The 20,634-nt window shown below is 43.2% G+C and overlaps 1 protein-coding gene across 2 annotated transcripts; it reads left to right on the top strand.

Annotated features, from left to right (window-relative positions):
• Positions 1 to 47: 47 nt before the first annotated feature.
• On the top strand, positions 48 to 20,413 carry LOC119259239 (serine protease 46-like). Of its 2 annotated transcripts, none has more exons than XM_037527900.2 (5): positions 48 to 169; positions 1,037 to 1,214; positions 1,380 to 1,639; positions 2,379 to 2,542; positions 18,870 to 20,413. In XM_037527900.2, exons 1-5 carry the CDS (start codon positions 94 to 96, stop codon positions 19,122 to 19,124), a joined length of 933 nt encoding a protein of 310 aa, XP_037383797.1. In that variant the 5' UTR covers positions 48 to 93; the 3' UTR covers positions 19,125 to 20,413. The 2 variants fall into 2 exon arrangements, with proteins under 2 accessions (XP_037383797.1, XP_054549691.1); XM_054693716.1 differs by lacking the exon at positions 48 to 169 and adding an exon at positions 271 to 289.
• The last annotated feature ends 221 nt before the right edge of the window (positions 20,414 to 20,634 follow it).

The following is a 20,634-nucleotide window of genomic DNA, read 5'->3' as shown; positions in this document are numbered from 1 at the left end:
TCTCATGTTCTAGAATTCTCGAACAGCAGTGATGCCCTGCCCCACCCCCACCTTCTATTATGAGAACTGTTGAGGGCTGGGCACCTGTTTGCCATGGCATGTGGGTCAGGAGATCTTCAGGGCCCTCCATTTGCTTCTGCCAGGCTTACAGATGTTTTCTATGTTGATGGTAGGCCTTCAGGGACATGGGGAAAGGCAGAAGGGGTTTGTTTGTGTGGTGTCAGCTGGCATGTCCGAAGAATCTCCATTTCTCCATATCCTGATGGGCACATCTGTATCTGACTTAATGGTGCGCCAAACCTGAGGACCCAGATGGCGTGCAGGCAGTTTAACTTTGCTGGGTGACCATGAGGGAGTAAACTCATTAGAAAACTGGGGAACAAACCAACACCCATGGAACAGATAAGTTTGTTTGGGAGGCATAATCTAGGAGAACCAGGACTTGTGATGAGGATGTTGTGATGTGTGAGTGATCACTTAGTCTACATAAGGCACTGCTCGGGCGCCATCTGAGAGGTGGGCTCCACCAATAGCCCCATTCACAATAGGAAACCAAACCAAACTGGAGCAAGGCTTCAACACCAGTTTCAATAGACTCCTTATGGGTGAAAAGTTTGGGGCTTCAGAAGATCTCTGGGGTCCCACCCTAACCGATCACATGTAATCTTATGGTGGCAGCCCTGGCTCGGGTCACCTGCCGACTGCCCATTCTTCTGCTTGACAGAAGACATGTTGGCATGGCATCTGTGAGCAGGGATGTGTCTCCTAACTCAGGGACTTTCTTCTTTCTCCTCATTGTGAGACTCCCCTTCCTGGGGAGCAGAGTAGGAGGCTCCCGCAGGCTTTGTGTCTCTGATTGCCTTTTTCGGGCAGTGGGAAAAGCCCCTCCTCACATGTGCATGGCAGCTGCTCTTGTGATGGCTGGAAGATGACTTTCTCTGCTTCAGCGGTCTGCTGTGTGCAGGCTCCGAAGCCTGCCCTTTGCTACCTGAGCATGTGCATGGGGCTGACAGCCCCATTCTACTTCTTTCCTTAGAGACCTGGTTCAGGGGCTGCGGTCAGACCAACCTGGCCTGCAAGATGGTTAAGGGGAAGCTGGAGGAGGTAGGCAAGTGGCCATGGCAGGTGAGCATCCTATTCATGGGCGCGTACATTTGCAGCGGCACCCTCATCCACCTGCAGTGGGTCCTCACGGCTGCACACTGCTTACAGAGGTCAGTGGGGATGGCTCATGAGCCCCAGGTACTTTCCTTTCTGGCTTGGGACATCCTGGGATCTGGGACCAGGGGCCTGGCTGAATGATCCTATGGTCAGTCCGTGTCTCTCCAACCATTATGGTCTCATTGTTGGTGATGTGCCTCCTACCCATGGTCCTGCAGATCCAAGGACCCCCGAATGTATTCTGTAAATGCGGGGATCGAAAACCTCTCAGAAAATGTCACTCAGCTCCAGCTTAGTCGCATCGTGATTCATGAGGACTTCAGCAACCTCATATCCCAGGACATCGCCCTCTTGAAGCTCAAAGACGACATCTCCTGGTCCCCTCTTATCCAGCCTGTCTGCCTACCCAACCAGAAACTCAAGCCATCTATTGGAACCATGTGCTGGGTAATTGGGTGGGGACATGTAAATACTAGAGGTGAGTGAAAGCAGGCAGAGGTCCCCAGACACCTGTGTCTTCTGAATACAATGCCCCCAGCGGCTCATTCATTTGTTCCTTCACTCATTCCCTCCCTCTGTCAACCCACATGCCCTTCCATGTGCTGCACAAGTCTTGGCTGCCATTGACAGCAAGATGTACACAATGCCCTAGTATAAAAGACATGGGCCATGCAAGGACCTCAGTTCCCAAAGTTAAGCTCAATCTAATGCCAAGCCCTTGCAGTGCAGCATGGCAGGAAATTAATCCTTGGCTATTAATGAGGCTCTCTATATGCTGGTGGCACAAGTATCTCAGGAGATACTGAGGCACTGGGCATTTATCATAGACACTTGTAACTTTGAGACCCCAATGATTCCTGGAGATTTGACACCTTGGGGGCCACCCTGGGGTTCTAGAATCTAAGAGCCTTGTGGGGACTTGCCTTCCAGGGGGTGGCCCATTTCAGGGTCTTGCCACTTGCCTGAACGACCTTCAAGTTCATGGACCCAAGTTATTAGGGTGATCTTCCTTGTCCTCTTTCAGCTCCTGGGGAGACTTCTGCTTAGTCTTTTGAATGCTCTTGGGCTATTTCAAAAGGCAGCCTGTGGGCTGAACCTTTACAAGTGACCACCTCGGGAAGGGGCCCTACCTCCCACATTAGCTAATGTAGACAACTCCAAGATGGGACGTGCCGAAGAACTGCAGGGATGACGAGGCAGGATCGGTCTCTTTCCAGACACCACAAAGGCCCCCCAAAGCCTTCAGGAGATGGCTGTCAAGATTGTAAACAATGAAGTCTGCAATAAAAAGTACCAGTTCCTCTTCTTAAAGGACCAAAAGAAGTTCATCGGGCAGGACGTACTGTGCGCCACTGCTTACTGGGGCCTGGATTCATGTCAGGTACGGAGTATGTGGACAGGACAGAGGGCCTTTTGGTGCCTTTCGGATGGCACCGGGAAAGCTTGGGAAACTTGCCTTTCCCTGCTCTTCTGTTTCCCAGTCTGTAAAATTTTGTTCCTGTCCACGGTGACGGTAAGTCTGGCAATACTTTTGGGTCATTTGAATACTTCTGAACATTAGTCACATGCCCAGATCTGGGTCGGTTGCTGGTGCACCCAGTTTTGCGTAAATGACAGCATTTTATAAGCATGTTTCTGACTCTCCCATCTTCTATTCAACCTTGTTTTTGAGATTTTTTCCATATTGATTATGTAGCTGTAATTCATTAACAGCTCTATCTACAAGAGTCTTTTGTGAATACGACCTGATTAACCCCTCCTCTTGCTTGTAAATATTGAGGTAGTTTCCAGTTTTCTCTTATCCCATACTCTGCTGTTACTAGTATCCTTACACACATTTCCCTGTTTACACATTCCAGAATTTCTGGACAGGGTATGTTCTGCTAGGCACTTGTGGCTCCTAGGCTTGTACATACCTTCATCTTTAATAGTACTTGCCAAATTGTTTCCCAAAGTTGTTCTTTTAACCTATATTCTTATGGTAGTGTTTGAGAATTCTGTTGCTCCATGTCTTTGCCAGCTTTGATACTGTCATACTATAAAATGTTTGCCATTCTGATGCGTGAGAAACAGAAATAGCATTGCCTTGTGATTTTTTTTTTTTTTTTTTTTAAACCGAACCGGTGCTGCAGAGGCTGCGGGCAGCTTCACAGCCCGGCTCTGTCTCTGGTGAATCCTCTCACCCTCCCTTGCATCTGGCCTATACCCCGGTTCTTGTATAAATAAATAAATCTTTAAAAAAAATCTTTATTGGAACATATTACCAATGTTTTCTTCTATATATTTTATTGTTGCAGGTCTTATGTCTAAATCTTTAATCCATTTGGAATTTGTTTTTGTTTATAGAGCTGGAAAGTGATTCAACTCCATTCTCTTATGTGTGGTCTTCCAGTTTTCCTGACACTATTCATTATAAAGAGACTGTTCCTTCCCCGTTGTATGGTGGTTGTGGCTTTATCATAGTTTAGGAACGGATATGTATGTGGATTTATTTCTGGGCATTTGATTTGGTTCCATTGATTCATATATCTATTTTTGTGCCATTACCATGTTGTTTTTATGGTAAAGTTTGAAGTCAGGTAACATGATGCCTTTGTTTCTCTCTTTTATTGTCAGGATTGCTTTTGCTATTCAAGGTCATTTGTGGTTCATAGAAATTTCAATATATTTTGGCCAATTTCTTTGAAAAATATTGCTGGTGTCTTGATGGGGATTGTGTTAAACGTGTACATCATTTTAGGCAGGAGAATCATTTTGTTTATATTGATTCTCCCCCTCCATAAGCATGGGGTGCCCTTTCATCTCTTTATGTCACTAGGTCCTTTAATAATGTCTTATAGTTCTCATGATATAGGTCCTTAGTTAGGTTAATTCTCTTTGAGGCAATTATAAATGGAGTTTTTGATTTTTTTTTTAAGATTTATTTATTTATGCATACAAGAGCTGGGTTACAGGCCAGAGATGCGGGGGGTGCGAGGATCCACCAGAGACAGAGTGGGGAACAGAACAGGCAGACTGACTGAAATACACTGCTGAGGGGAGCAGCAGGCGAGTCAGGAGAGGTCTGCTGCGCCATGTGGGTAGCTCCCCAGCAGGCCAGGATTGAATCCGCACAGCAGAGACTGCGGACAGCTTCACAGTGCGCCGCAGGGAGGCCCTGAGGTAGGTTTCTACTATCCCCGTTTAGTTTAGAGTTTTTGTCATAAGTGGGCCTGAATCTTCTCAAATGCTTTGCAACCCCTTTCAATGACGGTTGTTCCTGCTGTGTGCAGTAGCTTCCTGTTTTTCTGTTGGGGTTATTGGCTTTGTTCTGCTGTCATCTAGTTGTGATTATGTGGAGGGGGTGAGCCCAGCATTGTCACTCTGCCACCATTTTGCCAGACTCTCATAAATCAAATTTAGGGGCTAACTTCTTGAGTTGAACACCTAATACTTTATTTTTTGTCTTTTTTTTCTTTGCTGATACAATTTTTTTTTTTTTAATGCAAGGTTTTTTTTTTTTTTTCCTATGATTTATTTATACAAGAACGGGTACCTCCTCCCTGGGTGCATGGGAGGATGAGAGGATTCACCAGAGACAGAGTGGGGAGCAGAACAGGCAGACTGACTGAAATACACTGCTGAGGGGAGCAGCAGGTGAGACAGGAGAGGTCTGCTTCTCGCCAGCGGCTGGGATCGAACTGGCACTGCAGAGGCATCAGACAGCTTCACAATGCTGAGCTCAATCTCCTGCGCCACCAGGGAGGCCCCGTGCTGATACAAGTATTTAAGGCTACACATTTCTCTCTAAATATTGCTTTAGCCTAGTGCCACACATTTTGATTTGTATCATTTTTATCAGTCTAGTTTTAAATATTTACATAATCTCATTTTTATTTCATATTTACCATTATTTAGAATTTTTTTTCACATTTCCAAATACATGTTTGTTTTCATTATTGATTTCTAACTCAATTTCCTGTTAGTCACAAACTTAGTTCTACAGTAACACTAGTTGTATGGTATATGTTGAGACATGTTTGATGGCCTATAATGTAGTTAATTTTTTAAATGTTTATTTCATTATTTTCTGTTTCTAGTAGTCTTTCTTCTGCTTTCCTTCAGAGTGATTTGGTTTTAATTTTCAGTCTTCTTGAAAAAAAAAAAGATTTACTCTTTCCAGGTTTGTGTTTGAACTATTTAAAGCCATGAAATCATCTTTTAGTTAAGTTTTGGATTCATCTCTTAAATTTATACTGTTGTGGTTCCATTGTTATCTTATTTTAAAATACTATGTTTTGTGATCTGAAAGTAAATGTACACATTTTCTTATAAAAAAAGTAATACATACATGAAAAAATTAGAAAATGAGACTTTCCTATAATCAAGCTACCTAGAAGCTTCCACTCTAAGTTGTCTCATTTATACCACTAACATTTCTTTCTATACATATTTAAACCATTTTAGGTTTTTTTCTGGTTTTGACTTTTAACAAAAAATTATAATTTTATCCATCTTTTAAATTTTCACTTGAAATATATTTGGGATGCTTTCTTTGTGAATATAAATTTATTCCATTCCCTTTAACTGCTGGATAATGATTCTTTCATATGACTATGTCATAATTTATCTAACCATTCTCCAATTGATAGAGATTTTAGCTCATTTCAGTATTTTCTTACCATTTTCATATATCTTTTCACATTTGTTCAGGTATTTCTCTAGATTGCATTTTTAGAAGAATAATTACAAGATCGTTATATGCCTATTTAGAATTTTAGTGGATATCAATAAATTAGCATCCTCAAAGATGTGGTCCCATTTGTGTTAATACCAACAGTAGACGAGGGCCTTATTTTCCACATCAGCAGCATTAGGTGTTATTTTTTGTCCTAACTTTTGACACACTAAAGCTTTAATTTTTGTTTTGGTTTCATGAAATTGAGCTATTTTATAACTTACTTGTGTAATGGAATATTTAATAGGAAGTTTCAAGGAAGTCATCAGAATACACTTTGAAAGGTTCGGCGCGGTAAAGAACAGCCAGGCCAAGCTTCCTTGGGGGAAGGGAAAGTTTATTGCGCCCCGGGCGGACCTCACAGACCCAAGGCGGGGGTCAGTGGAGTCGCGCACGTTGTTAGGGGGAAGCAGAGTTTTATAGGGTGAGGAGAGGTCAGGTGGGCTCGTTCGGCGGGAAATGTTTGTAGGGCGCGAAAAGGTTCGTGGGGCAGGTAGGGGGTTCTTTGTCTGAGAAGAGACTCGTGGGGGGGAAGGGGGAGGCGCACCGCCTGAATCCTCCAGGCAGGTATCCGCATTCCTGCCCCCCAGGTGGGCTTCCTGGTTGGCTCCTGCATTCCGGCCCCCTGCATGGACCTTTCACACTTGGTACCAGAATTCAAAGAGAATTGTGTGACTGATAATCTACTACACTTGGTACTGAAGGGTAAGGAGGGTGGAGCAGGAGGTAATTTTGTGAGGAAGATTTCTCCGGAGAGATTCTCCTGTGCTCTCACCCAGCCCTTCTAACAGGATGGACTGAGGGTATCCTCGAGTCTCCCAGAAGGAATTTTAGCAGGATGCGTGCCTCTCCAGGGGAGAGACTGCAGTACATCTTCCCCAGGCCTAGATAGCAGGAAGTGCCGGCGAGACAAGCCAGCATTCCTGCCTCCTCGCTCTCCTGCTTGAACCTTGCAGAGTCAGCATAAAGCCATAGCAGGATGGGGTAGGAGGGGGGATCTAAAGGGAGGGGTGGGGAGAAAACAGACCTGGCTTCCTCCTTCCCGGGCCTCCAGTGCCAAACCCCTAGATGGCAGTGGGGATATTTTTTTTTTTAAATGAAATTTAGCCTTGTGATTACTGCATGGAAATAGATATTCTGATTTCTGAACTGAGATGTTTATGTGACAGTGTAATTGTAGTGATTATGATTACATTAATCACAGTCAGCAAAACATTCTGGTTTTGTCCAAGTTTATATGTAGTCTCAGGGAAAGAACTCACCTTCTAAATAAATTTTGAAGGGACAAGGGAAGTTCAAATATAGATGCTAGTGTTATAGAGCAACCCCGATATTAAACGGGTTCCTGGGACATCCTTTTCCCCCTAACACTGTTATAGGACAGGGAGAGGGGCAGCCCAAGCCCCGCAAACCTGCCTATTCTAAATGGGTTCTGCCATCTGCCGCACCAACACAAAACATATGAGACTTTAATGGGAAGGAACTTTAATAAAACTAGGAAACAATACAGGTAAGGCCAAGAGTCTAGTTTCTAAATGAAGCACCCAAAGTTACCCGTCCCCTCGTGGGTAAAAGTCCATCCATATGGGATTGGCCCAGAACAAGGCCCCAAAGCCTGCCACAAGTCTAAAGCATCTTCCTGTGGGGACCCACAGAAAAGGGTCAGAAACAACCAGACAAGCCCAGAAGGAAAAGAGCAAAATCAACATCAAGATAAAAGCTGCCATTGTCACCTCCCCACGGGTCTCACCCACATCTGTGTCACCCAGTCCACGACCAAAAGACAAGTGCAGTTTCTTCACGTGTCTCTAGGCTCCATGCGCCTCCTCCAGGTCTCCTGGCTCCATCCTGCTTCCTTCCTTCCTCAGTCTATTCTGCAGCTTCTCCTCTTCCTGCTCAGCTCCACCCTTCCTTGGGTGGGCCAGGGAACCTGGAACCTCCCCCTTTCCTGGGGACCACCCTGTTACAATCCCCCCTTTTAATTTTTATTCCACCATATCTATGGTGGCACAGATGTCATGGTGTAATCTTAGGAGACAGTCTTTTTTCAGGGTTACAATGTATGTAAGAGAAGCAACAATTAGTCAGCAGCATTGTCCATGAATGTCCAGTATGACAGTTTCATTACTTAAAAATAATCCATTATCCAAGCCAAAAGAAAAAAAAATTTGGAGCATTGGCTAAAACAAGATAGCAAATATATCAAAATCACAGGGAAAAAGTGTTAAAATGGTTCAACTTATGCAAAAACGAATTCTCTCAACCTTGATCCCAAAGTTTAACAGGATAGCAAAAGTTTGCAAATTAAATCTACCTTTAAACCATTTTTCCCATTTTTGCATAAAATCACAGGGCAGAAACAACCAAGAGCAATTTCTAGCTGGCTTTGTTGAAATACTCCATATAGGATCAGAGCGAACCGTTGGCATCCGGTCGATGCAGGCTTCAGGTACAAAGTTGGTCTCATCAGACTCCACCTGGGCTTTCCTCTTCTTGAGGGTACCAGGGCATTTTCGTTGGCCGGGTTGTCCAGTCCTGCCAATGGAGGCAAGCTTCCTCACCTTCTTTGGAGGTCTCTGGAACCCTACAAACAAGGCAAACAGGTTCTCCTCTTCTTGGTTCAGCTCTTTTTCAACTTTTTGGAAGAACTCCACACAAAGCCACACAATCAAACTCACGTCCAATTTTTTTTTTAAAACAGGCAAAATCCCTATGTAAGTTATGCAAAAACAGACTCTAAGATAAGTAGCAAAATTACTACCACTATTTGTATGCTGTGTTGGTATCAAGGGGAGAGAAAATGTGACAAGTTAGTTTTGCTGGAAAAAAAATTACAACCTTTCTGCAGATCCTGGTACTCAAAACAAAACAAAACAAAACAAAACAAAAACTTCGTGGATTCAGGACAGAATGCATAAAAAAATTTCTAGTATGTCAAAGAAACCTTAGTAAATGTCAGGTGTATTTCCAGGTCTATTCAGTCCTTTGTAGGAAAGTTTTTTTTTCTCTCAACAGTTCCATCAATAGGAATCTGTTGAGACCTTTTTTCCCTATATTTCCAGAAACAATTTCTGTAGATGTGAAACAATTGAATTATACAATATTACAAGGTGACAATCACCATTGACAATTTACATACATACCAGATACTGAGAGGTTTTTTCATACACATTTTAGAAAACTACTGTTAACATTTTGTACATACCAAAGTTTTACCATTTTCCCAAGTGACAATGCTTCTCTTCCAGTTTTACTTCATTAGGTAAAATCCAAATAGAACAAATTCATCTAATGCCTTCCCAGGAGGAAAGGGAGAAACTTCGTGGAGTGTCTCAGGAGCTCTACTGAGGTTCCACAAAATTTCCTTGCATCAGTCAAATGACAGGCTACCAAATTTGTATTTGAATTTAGATTTTTGGGAAGCTTTGCCATAAATATGAGAAAATTAACAGAAACAACAATATTCAATCTCTATGAAGGCACCGGCTTCGTTCAGTAGAACAATGTTGACAATCAAACCATAACTTTTTGTTTTTATCATAACTGGAGACTTTTTTTTTTTTCAACATCTATGGGCACCATGTATACCAATTTGTCGATCACTGGAGGTCAAGACAGTTAGACACAAGGACATACAGACATACAACGTATAGACAAAGACAGTTTTTTTTTAGTTATGCCACGTAGAATATGTTATGTAACTGCAGTTTTACTCCATAGGCTCAGAAAAAAAATGTCAAAGTCCAAAAAAAATGTGGAGTGTTGCTGGCAGAAAAATTTCCGGTTGTCATCCTACAAACCTAAAACTTTGGAAATAGGAAGGAAAAGTTTTATTAATCACAAGAGTTACACGACCTTGTTTATCACATTAGGGTTTTCAGTGTTGAAGACTTTTTGTTAGAAGTCAATCCTGGGGTATTCTGTACAGCAACTGAAAGAATAAAAGTAACAGTTAACTTTTAAGCAAAAGGAGTCATCTCTTGTTAGCCACCAAGCAGGCACTCCTTGGGTTTCCTGGAATAGAACCTGTAAAAGCAAAATCAAAATATCAGTAATTAACTTTCAATTAAAAGGAGTCATATCCTTACTTCTGTTAGCCACTCTGGGACAGAAGCTGAAAGAGCAGATTAAACATCTAAGCACAGATTACACCTCCCCCACAATAGGGAGGGACAACAACAACACAGGTATGAAAACCTGGTATAGTTACATGATGCACTCTAAAGAGTGCTTTCCATAACAGACCTTCCTCAGTAGGAAGCAGAAACTTAGAATCTTGTCTTACACCAGCAATTGAACAAATCCAGTATTCAAAATGGCAAACATGCCCAAAACAAATTGTGTAGACAAAATTCACAGTAGCAAATCCTTTCAGACTCAGACAAAATCTTGTTAATTTTTCTGATCCAGACTTTGCAAAAATTCAAGTTATCTCCAAGAATCCATCAAGGATACCAGCAATTACCAGTTACTGCTTAAGGCTACCCAGGCATACATTTGCTAATTTAAACACCACTGCCCCACAATTGGATTGCAAAATCCATCAGGCAGAGAGCAGGAAGTAGCCAAAGACAAAGCAACATACCACTGAAGAACCATTATTGCCTTTAGAAATGCTAATGAGACAGTAGAGATTACAAAAAGAAAGAAAAAAAAAGTTCCAAAGTCCTAGCAACAAGAACCTCTGAATTTTACAAGAGCATGCCAAGTGGCCTCAGAGGCCATCTTTGATCTGGCCACATGGTCCAATGTACTGCCTAATCTTTTGAGTAAAACTGTTGAGCAGAACAATTTCCACAAAATCAAATGTCTTAGCAAGTCACTACAAACAAATTACACACAGATCTTCATAAAGCCCAAGCCAGTTTTTCAACAGCAAATCGACATATGAAACAAACACACTGGAGAAACCAAAAATCACATTTGCGCTTATGGTAGCCAGTGCCATAGGGAAGCCCAGTTTCCCCATGGGGCTGACTAACCACGGATAGCTCTGTCCTAAATCACGTTGGACGCCAAATCTGTTATAGGACAGGGAGAGGGGTAGCCCAAGCCCCGCAAACCTGCCTATTCTAAATGGGTTCTGCCATCCGCCGCACCAACACAAAACATAGGAGACTTTAATGGGAAGGAACTTTAATAAAACTAGGAAACAATACAGGTAAGGCAAAGAGTCTAGTTTCTAAATGAAGCACCCAAAGTTACCCGTCCCCTCGTGGGTAAAAGTCCATCCATATGGGATTGGCCCAGAACAAGGCCCCAAAGCCTGCCACAAGTCTAAAGCATCTTCCTGTGGGGACCCACAGAAAAGGGTCAGAAACAACCAGACAAGCCCAGAAGGAAAAGAGCAAAATCAACATCAAGATAAAAGCTGCCATTGTCACCTCCCCATGGGTCTCACCCACGTCTGTGTCACCCAGTCCACAACCCAAAGACAAGCGCAGTTTCTTCACGTGTCTCTAGGCTCCATGCGCCTCCTCCAGGTCTCCTGGCTCCATCCTGCTTCCTTCCTTCCTCAGTCTATTCTGCAGCTTCTCCTCTTCCTGCTCAGCTCCACCCTTCCTTGGGTGGGCCAGGGAACCTGGAACCTCCCCCTTTCCTGGGGACCACCCTGTTACAACACTAGTAGTTCAATGTACCATTTATACTTTTCCCTCTCCTTTGCCCATATTTTTCTATTAAAAGGACTTGTTTCTATTGATTTCTAAAAAATTGGAATATTATATGCTATAGTAATTAGTAGTAAAAGAGCATAGTGTGTTTTGAAATTTAATTTCAAGTGGTTCATTATAGTACAGAAACTCCTCTTATCCCTGAGGGATCTATTCCAAGACTCCCAGTGGATATCTGAAATCATGTATAGGGCCAAGACCTGTATGTTCTGTTTTCCCCTATACATATGAACCTATGATACAGATTTGATTTATAAATTAGGCACAGTAAGATTTACAACAAAAACTAGTAATAAAATAGAACAATTGTAACAACATATATACCAAAATAACAATTATGTGATGTGGTCTCTCCTCAAAATATCTTATTATACATAATGATTTGGGACCTTAGTTGACCTCAGGTAACTGAAACCATGGAAAACAAGGAACCAAGGTTAAGGGGGACTATACGCACACACACACACACACACACACACACACACAGACACACTTAATTGTTGAACAACATGGAAGTTGGGGTGAAGACTCCACACACAGTCAAAAATGTGTGTATAAGTTTTGATGCCTCCAAAACTAACTACTGTTATCTCCTGGGAACTTCAGGAGATTGGTTTCAGGACCCTCCTTTCCCCTGTCCCCCAAAGATACCAAAATTTAAGGATGCTCAAATCCCATATAGTTAGCCCTCCATCTCCGTGGGCTCCTATGTGGATTCCTGTATGTACTTTTTATTGGTTTTTGGTGTGTATTTACTTTGTAATAAGCAACTTCCCTGGATCTAGTTGATTCTCTTGATTTTAGGAATGATAAATTTGCCTTCATCTTTTCAACATCTGTGATTGGTTGAATCTTGTATGTACAGAGCCCTCTGATAGAAAAAACTTCACATGCACAGTTCAAACTGTTGTTCAAAGGTCAACTGTACACATACATATTGATGGAGAGAATATAAAACAAATATGGTAAAATATTAATAATTGGTGGATCTGGGTAAAATTACAACACTTTTTTTTATAGATTTTTTTATTTATACATACAAGAGCTGGGGTACAGGCCAGAGATGTGGGGGTGAGAGGATTCACTAGAGACAGAGTGGGGAACAGAACAGGCATATTGACTGAAATACCCCGCTGAGGGGAGCAGCGGGCCAGTCAGGAGAGGTCTGCTGCGCCATATGGGTAGCTCCCTGGCTGGGGATTGAACTCGTGCTGCAGAGGCTGTGGACTGCTTCATAGTGCGGTGCTTAACTCCTTGCGCCACTAGGGAGGCCCCAAAATCACAACACTTTTAACTTGTCTGTAAGTCTGCAATTATCTCAAAGTAAAAGTCACCCCCAAAACTTTGGGAACTGAAGTTCTAACCCTTTGTAAACAGCTTTACAATATTTTACCTGCTTGTCCATCATTTACCTTTCCTTGGTATGGGTTTTTTCCCCCAGTTATTTAAAATTTTGATGTGTTCACATTTATCATTATTTCCCTTGTGTTTGTAGTTTTTGTGCTGTGCTTAGAAGTACCTTCCCTACCCCCAAATTATAAAATTATTTACTCATACATGTTGTTAATTGTTTTCTTCAAATGCTTTAATTTTGATTCATTTGTAAGGTTGAGAAAGGGAATCAAATTTAATTTTTTCCAAATATTTTTCTCCAAATGTAACCAGTTATATAAAAATTCTTTTATTGAATACTTATGCTTTTTTTGGCAGTGAATTAGAAATGTCCTCTTTTTTATTTTCTGCATTCCCATCTTATTCTGGTTTGTTTCTGCCACTTGCTGTCTCATTCCTGTGCCATCACCACTCTGTTGAAATTATTGTAGTTTTGTAAATTTTTTTTATATGTGGTAAGGCAGGTCCTCTTCCTTATTCAGTTACTTTTAAATAATTTACCTGGCTGGTCTCCCATGTTCATTCTAATCAAACAATTTTAGTATAATGCCAAAAACAAAACTATGTGGCAATTTTGGTGGAAATTGATAGATTAATTTGGGGGAAATAGACTATTTTGCTCTATTTCTTTAGGTCCCCAGAGCAGACATTTTTTCCACATAATTGGTATAAGCTGCTGTTTAATTTTATTCCTCAGTGCTTTATGTCATTACTGTAAGCAGTATGTTTTCTTTCATTGTATTTTTAAAAAAGATTTATTATTCATTTATACAAGAACCGGGGTATAGGTCAGATGTGCGGGAGGGTGAGAGGATTCACCAGAGACAGAGCGGGGAACAGAACAGGAAGATTGACTGAAATACACTGCTGAGGGGAGCAGCGGGCACAACAGGAGAGGTCTGTTCGCCATGTGGGACCCTCTCTGGCCGACAGGGATTGAACCGGCGCTGCAGAGGCCGCTGACAGCTTCACAGAGAGGCATTCAACCGCCTGGCCACCAGGGGAGGCCCCTTTCATTATATTTTGTGTTAGTATTTTTTATTGGTTTTTGGTGTGTATTTACTTTGCAATAAGCAACTTTCCTGGATCTAGTTGATTCACTTAATTTTAGGAATGATAAATTTGCCTTCATCTTTTCAACATGTATGCCTCTTTCTTCTCTCTCCGTCTTTTGCAGTGTCTGGAGCTAGATTCCAAAACAACTACTCTGTCTTCCAGCAGACACTGTGTCATTTTGTTTTAGGTTTGTTTCTTCTAGACACCATTAAGCTGGAAACTATTTTTTTCCCCAACACATCTGCGAGCCTGTCCTTTAATCCATTTACCAAGAAGAATGTTTCTTTTTGTTCCCCCGCCTTACATTTTGGTTTGATTTCTTGCCCCACCACTTTTCCTCTGTAGTAGTTTAGAAGTTGTCATATCTGTTTCCTTCTACTGCCAGTCACCTTATATTTTCCACATATTTAAACTTGAATTAAAAACAGTGGACTTGGGCCTCCTGATGGTGCAGCGGTTGAGCGCTGGGCTGCGAAGCTGCTTGCAGCCTCTTTCAGCAACGGTTCGATCCCTGGCCGCCGGCGAGGGTCCCACATGGCGCGCAGACCTCTCCTGCCGCCCGCTGCTCCCCTCAGCAGTGTACTTCGTCAGTCTGCCTGCTCTGCTCTCCCCTCTGGCTCTGGTGAATTCTCTCACCCTCCCGCGCTTCTGACTGTACCCAGTGCTTGTGTAAATAAATAAATAAATAAATAAATAAATAAATCTTTAAAAAACAAAAACCAAAACCAGTGGACTTGTAGCTTCTACCTTAGCACGACCAGAACCTTCTTTCATTTTCACTTTTTCAGTGGATTTTTTTGGGCTGAGCTTCATGGAAGTACTTCTACCTCATCATGAAACATGTCATGTCGGGAAGAGCCATTCCTTTCTGTATCAGTGTGGCATTTCAGGAACGAGTGTCATAAGACATGTCTTCTTCAGCTTCTAAGATTCCCTGTGCCCTGACTCTGTGCAGAGTCAGTTCCATCTCTCCCGCGTGCCAGGACCATCCCTTCCTGGTCATGGTGTGCTTTTGTTTCACTCATCTGTTGGCTTCAGATTTTTACTGTCTTTTTTTAGAACATGTTTAATTTATGCATTTGTCCAACAGACGCCCTGTGCTGGGTCTTGGACTCTACCCAGGATGGGTACACTGCCCAGGAAAGGGGCACACTGCAGGCAGAAAACAACAAACACAGAGGTGGTGTGGATTGTGCTCCATAGATCACATGCTTGTCTAGACCAGCAGCAGATTATAGAATAAAGACTGTATTTCACTTGAAAAATATTGGTCCACATTCTGGAACATTCATTCGGAGTAAGGTAACTTATCTGTTCCTTAAACGTTAGGTAGAAGTTGCCTGTGAAACTAGCTAGGCCTGTTTTCCTTTAAGGGGTTGATCTTGGGCAATATTTTAAGTTTTATTTCCCTTGGTTGTTGGGCTTAGATGGTTTGCATTTTCTTCGAAATTAGTCATTTCATCCAGAATATAAATCCACAAAAAGGAAGTTATAAACATTCTTCAGATTCTGAGAAAGTATATTTTCCTTGCATGTGGTTCTTAGTCCTTTTTCTACTTATACCATTAAATCTTTGCATTTTCCTTTTCTTCTTTTTTTCTTGGTAGGACAAGGTGCTTATCTATTTTTGTTGTTTTTTAAAGAACGAACTGTGGACTTCTTTTTTCAAGTCTGTGATTTTCTGCTTTCTCATGCATGAATTTTCCCCTTTTTGTCTTTATTAATTCCTTCTCCAGTGTCCTGAGCTGAATATGCAGTAATAAATAATTAATGACGATAACAAAAATTTATTTTCATTTTATCTTCTTTAATATTAAAAGGGTATGATCAGGGATACTTATTTTTTCTGCACTCTAATTATAGATATTTGTTTTTACTTTAGCATTTTTGAAAGTTAATTTTTCCCCCCATTGATGGATTGTTTCACACTTTGTTATTGGATTCTGGTTTTATTTCACTGTGGTATGAGAATGCCCATGTATATGATCTCTCTTTCCTTTTTTTCTCTGGGATCTAGTTAATCATATTTCTCAGGTAAGAGTCCTCACTCTGTCATCACTAGCTTGATTATCACTGCCTTAACTTCTCTCCATCATCTTCCCCCAAAAAGGCTCCTACCCTAATCTGTTTAATAGACATCATTAAAGATGATGTATTGTTGCTATATGATCATTTAATTTGCATAAAGACGATGCTACACATCCCCTCCTGTATTTGTTTATTGAGGAGTCTCAATTTGTTAGAGAATCCACATTGATTTTATTTCTTCAGGTCATTGCTCCCACATACCTTATATCAAGTTTTTCTACCTCCTCCAAACATCATTTTGGGCAGCATCCATAATTTTTAGTTGCTTTCAGTTATTACATGCCTGTCTTACTATAAGGTTCGATTTAAAAATTGATTTGCTTTAAACCTGACCAAAGCCTACCCATCTCCCTCCTCCTGTGCTTCTGGGGACTGGGGAGTTCTGCCTCTCGAGTGTCTTTCTCTGTCTTAATTTTCAGGATTCCCCTAGATGTGCTAAGTGTTGACCTCTAGTTGGTTTTATTTTATTATTTTTTTAAAGATTTATTTATTTTTGCATTCAAGAGCTGGGGTACAGACCAGAGGTGTGGAGGGTGAGAGGATTCACCAGAGACAGAGTGGGAAACAGAGCAGGCAGATTGACCTAAGTACACTGCTGAGGGGAGCAGCGGGCAAGACAGGAGAGGTCTGCCGTGCCATGAGGGTAGCTCCCTGGCTGGCTGGGGATTGAACTCGTGCTGCAGTGGCTGTGGACTTCTTCATAGGTTGTGTCTTAACTGCTTGTGCCACCAGGGAGGCCCTCTAGTTGGTTTTAGACGGCAAAGGCCTTGTCAAAATTCTTCATCTGTCTTCAGTGAGATTCGGTGTCCTTCATTGAACAGAGAGCCTCAGTTTTGCTACAAGTAAGCCCCTTCAGATTTGTCGATCTTGAGTATTATTTTAAAACAGCTGCTTCATCCTAAGTCATAAAGTCCAGACACTACATGTTTTTAATTAGCTTTTACCTTCTTAACTCTTGACATTTATCCTGCGGAGTGTTGTGATAGCAGCGTACACCTTCGTTTTTCTCTGTCTTTCCCTCACCATCTATTGCAGGGACCTCCTTCCCCACAGACACAACACTGAGGAAGGTCTCCTCACGTGCAGCATGGCCTTGGTTCTCCACGGCGCCACTGGTCTGTTTTTCTCTTTGCGCCACTACCACTCTTTCTATAATTATAGCTCTGAAATATCCCTCGCTCTCTCTTAACTTCTGGTGGGTCAGATTCCCCCCTAGCCTGACCAGTCTGTTCTTTCTCGAAACTGCCACAGAATTCGTGGACTGCTATCCTTCCATATCAGCTTTAGAATCAGATTGTCAAAGTCCTGAAAAGTCTCGCTGGTGTTTTATTTGACATTGCTTGAACTTTAGAGATGAATGTAAGGAGAATGGACATTTTATAATTTTTAAATTATTTTTACTCTATTGAATTGACACAAAAGAATATAAAATATGTATGGAGCATTAAGAATATAAAATATGTATGTCCCCACCACCCAGCCTATGAAATAACATGTTACCAGAAACCTCGAAGCTTCCTGTGCTAGTCCCCAAATCTCGAGCCACAGTCTCTGCTTCTGTGCTCTGGCATTTGCTGATGCTGTCTCTTCCCTGTGTGCAGGGTGATATTTTATTAAGAGGGAGGACTTGTTTTCTAGGGTGTTTTCTGTAGGGCCCTTCTGAACTATGGCTCAAAAATGGTTTCCCTCAGACAAAGTCCATATTTGTTTCTGCCAGATACCCGAGCGTATGACCACCCCAGGACCACTTCACATGTTAGCTCTGGCTCAAGTCAAGCGGACGCTGAGGGGTCCTGTTTGCAGTTTTTTCTCACCAGAAGGTGTGGTCCTCTTTGGAGGTGTAGCTTTTTCCAGGTTTCCTCTTAGGCCCCACTTGGTGGCCAAGCCCTGGGTTTTGGGCTGTGAAGACCAAAGCTGCATTTCACTGAATTTGGCAAATGCTTTTGGGGCAAAGCTGACTTCTGGGCTCTGTCGCCCACTCTCCCTTGGGCTTTGGGCTCTGAGGATCACCCAAGCATTTAATTACAATCACAATCTCACCTATTTGGTTCTCTTCGGCAAGGCTGAATCTATTCTGTGCTACAGAATGCCAAATTCTGAGAATGGACTTTTTTTTCGTAGTTTTATGTTGCCTCATCTGGAACAATAAGTAGATATGCTTTAATAGAGTATGTTCTTAGGTGTAGATCCTTTCCTGTTAAGTGTCTTATGGTCTCTTCATTAGATTATGTCCTGTAAATCTTGATTGGCCCTATATTTAAAAATACACATCAGAGGTTGAGATTGTGTGTGAGTGAGCTGTTTTACTGATTTATAAAACCTTTCAACAATACAGAAGGTAAAGAAAGATTTTTAGAAAACCATAAGAAACTGGCATTAGCAGGAATGACAATGATTACCCTTTAATGTCTGTTGTTGTAAACATTATTCTCATACATGTACCTGCTTTGCACAAAAAGTGGGGTCTGCTGTGCATTTCAAGTAGCTCTCCCTGCAAGCAGGATTGAAGAGGGTCAAGGGCAACAGCTTGGAGGTCCACCAGGATTTAAGGGGAGCAGAAGAGGAGGCCTGAGAGTTATGGTCTGAGAGTCAGCAGAGGCCAGTGTTGTCCTGGGCTTGGCCTCCCTCCCACCCCACCCCTGTACAACTTCTGTGTCCTCAGAGCAGGACACATGGTGGGGACAGCACAGGTCTAAGGCAGCTGTGGTAAGGATTTGGCCGGGAAGCCTTGCAGGGAGGCCTTCCTGTTCCCTCCCTTATGCATTCCTTCTTCCCCTCCACAGGATAACTCTGGCAGCCCTCTTGTCTGCCAAATGAACAAGACCTGGATTCAGATGGGGGTGGTGAGCTGGAGCTTTGGCTGCACCAAAAGCCGCTTCCTAGGCATCTACACCAGCACCTCCTACTTCACCCCGTGGATCAAGAGGCAGGTCAAGGAAATGAAGTTCACCAGTAGGGCCACCTCTGCCTTCCTGAGCCCAGTCTTCCTCACTGGCTACATTCTGCTGGTCTCCTTGGGCTCCCTGTGGCTTTTGTGAGCAGTGTTTCCAGTGTGGTCGGTCTCTGCTGTCTGCCCTCAGGAGAAGACTGGGAGGAGGAGCACAGGCCAGCAGGGCACATTGATCTTGGGGGAGGGTCCCAGAGCCACTGCTTTCTCAGTTCAATGAAGATGCCTTTGAACGCTGCATCACTGAAGTCATCATCTTTCTTCTTGACTTCGGCCAGAGCCTTTTGGAACCTCCCCCAGACCAAGAGGCCTTCCTAACCATCCCACTTGTGCTCCCCCTCTCGCTCCACTGTCCTCTTCTGCTGGTTATGGGGTTGGACTCTGCCCCAGTCTCCGCTTAGTCTGGCAGCACTCCAGCAAGGCCAGGTCCTGTGCCCTACCCTGGGTCTTGACAACAGTTTCCTTCAACAGTTTCTGTGAGAGCTGGCCTCTTCCTAGGAAACTCAGTGGCCACAAGTGCACTTGTGGGCCTTGTTCCAGAACGCGTGGGGCTCTCCCAATCTCCCTAAGGTTCTACAAAACCCATGGATCTTCCTCCCTACCAGGAGGATTATTGTAGGGCAGAGTGACCTCGAGTGCCTCAGAGACCTCAAGGACAGGCTGAGTAAACTAGTCAGAGGGCAGAGCCCTAACCCCTCTACCATGTGCACCTCAGGTGCAAAGCAGCTAGCCACCCTTGCACTTTGGGCCTCTGAAGGGTACAGTGTGATTTACTATCTCTTCAGAGGTTGGCACCCCAAATGGCCAGCCTGAGTGTCTCTCCCAAGGCCCTGTCAAAGGTTAGAATGTTCTAGCTTGATTTAACTTCAACTATCTCTTTCATTAGGTTAGACTTTTCCAAGAACCAAAGTTTCTCATAGGCTCTTTCCCCTGCCCCCCGCCCCCCAGTTATTAACTGTCACTGAACAGTCAGATGCAACATACAAACATACAAACTGGCCTTGGCTCCCTTCAGAGGGCCTGGTGGTCGCCATCACTCTTTCTCTGTGAATGGAAACCTCACCTGTGCCATCTTTCCTAAGCAAATGAATCTGTAAAGGAAGATTTGTTAAATGGAAGAAGTGGTGGTGGTGGTGGTCTGGGGAAGTTGCTTACAATTAAGTCATCTTTAAAAACGATCATTGCAAACATGTCAATTTGCTTAATTTCAGTGCTCTGGTGTGAACCCCCACTGCAGTTACCAGACTGCAGGGAAGGGAGGGGGCGCTTGAAAATCCTGGATGCCTGCCCCAGAAATTGGGCCTTCCTCTCACCAGGGGAGGGATGGAAGCATGAACCATCAGGGGCTGTGGGCTGCAGAAGTGAGGAGGTACAGGAACTGGCCGAGGTTAGACTGAGGGGTTCCAGGGCTGCTCGGCCAAGGGGAATGAGCAAGGGAGGGGGGCAAGGAGGGCAGAGGTGTGGCCCCAAACAGGTGGGCTAGCTGGGTCCTCCTACCAGAACCCTGTCTGAGGAGGAAGGCACACCATCATTAGGGGCGCCCTCTCCGGGAGCACCATCGCTAGTGGCCACTGGGGGGCGCCCGCCTAAGGCGGAATGGG

Source organism: Talpa occidentalis, unplaced genomic scaffold, assembly GCF_014898055.3.
Source record: "Talpa occidentalis isolate TD23 unplaced genomic scaffold, MPIMG_talOcc4v2.1 talOcc4.10, whole genome shotgun sequence".
Classification (NCBI taxonomy): Eukaryota; Metazoa; Chordata; class Mammalia; order Eulipotyphla; family Talpidae; genus Talpa; species Talpa occidentalis.
The sequence above is the reverse complement of the archived record's forward strand: the minus strand, read 5'-3'. Positions and strand labels throughout refer to the sequence as shown.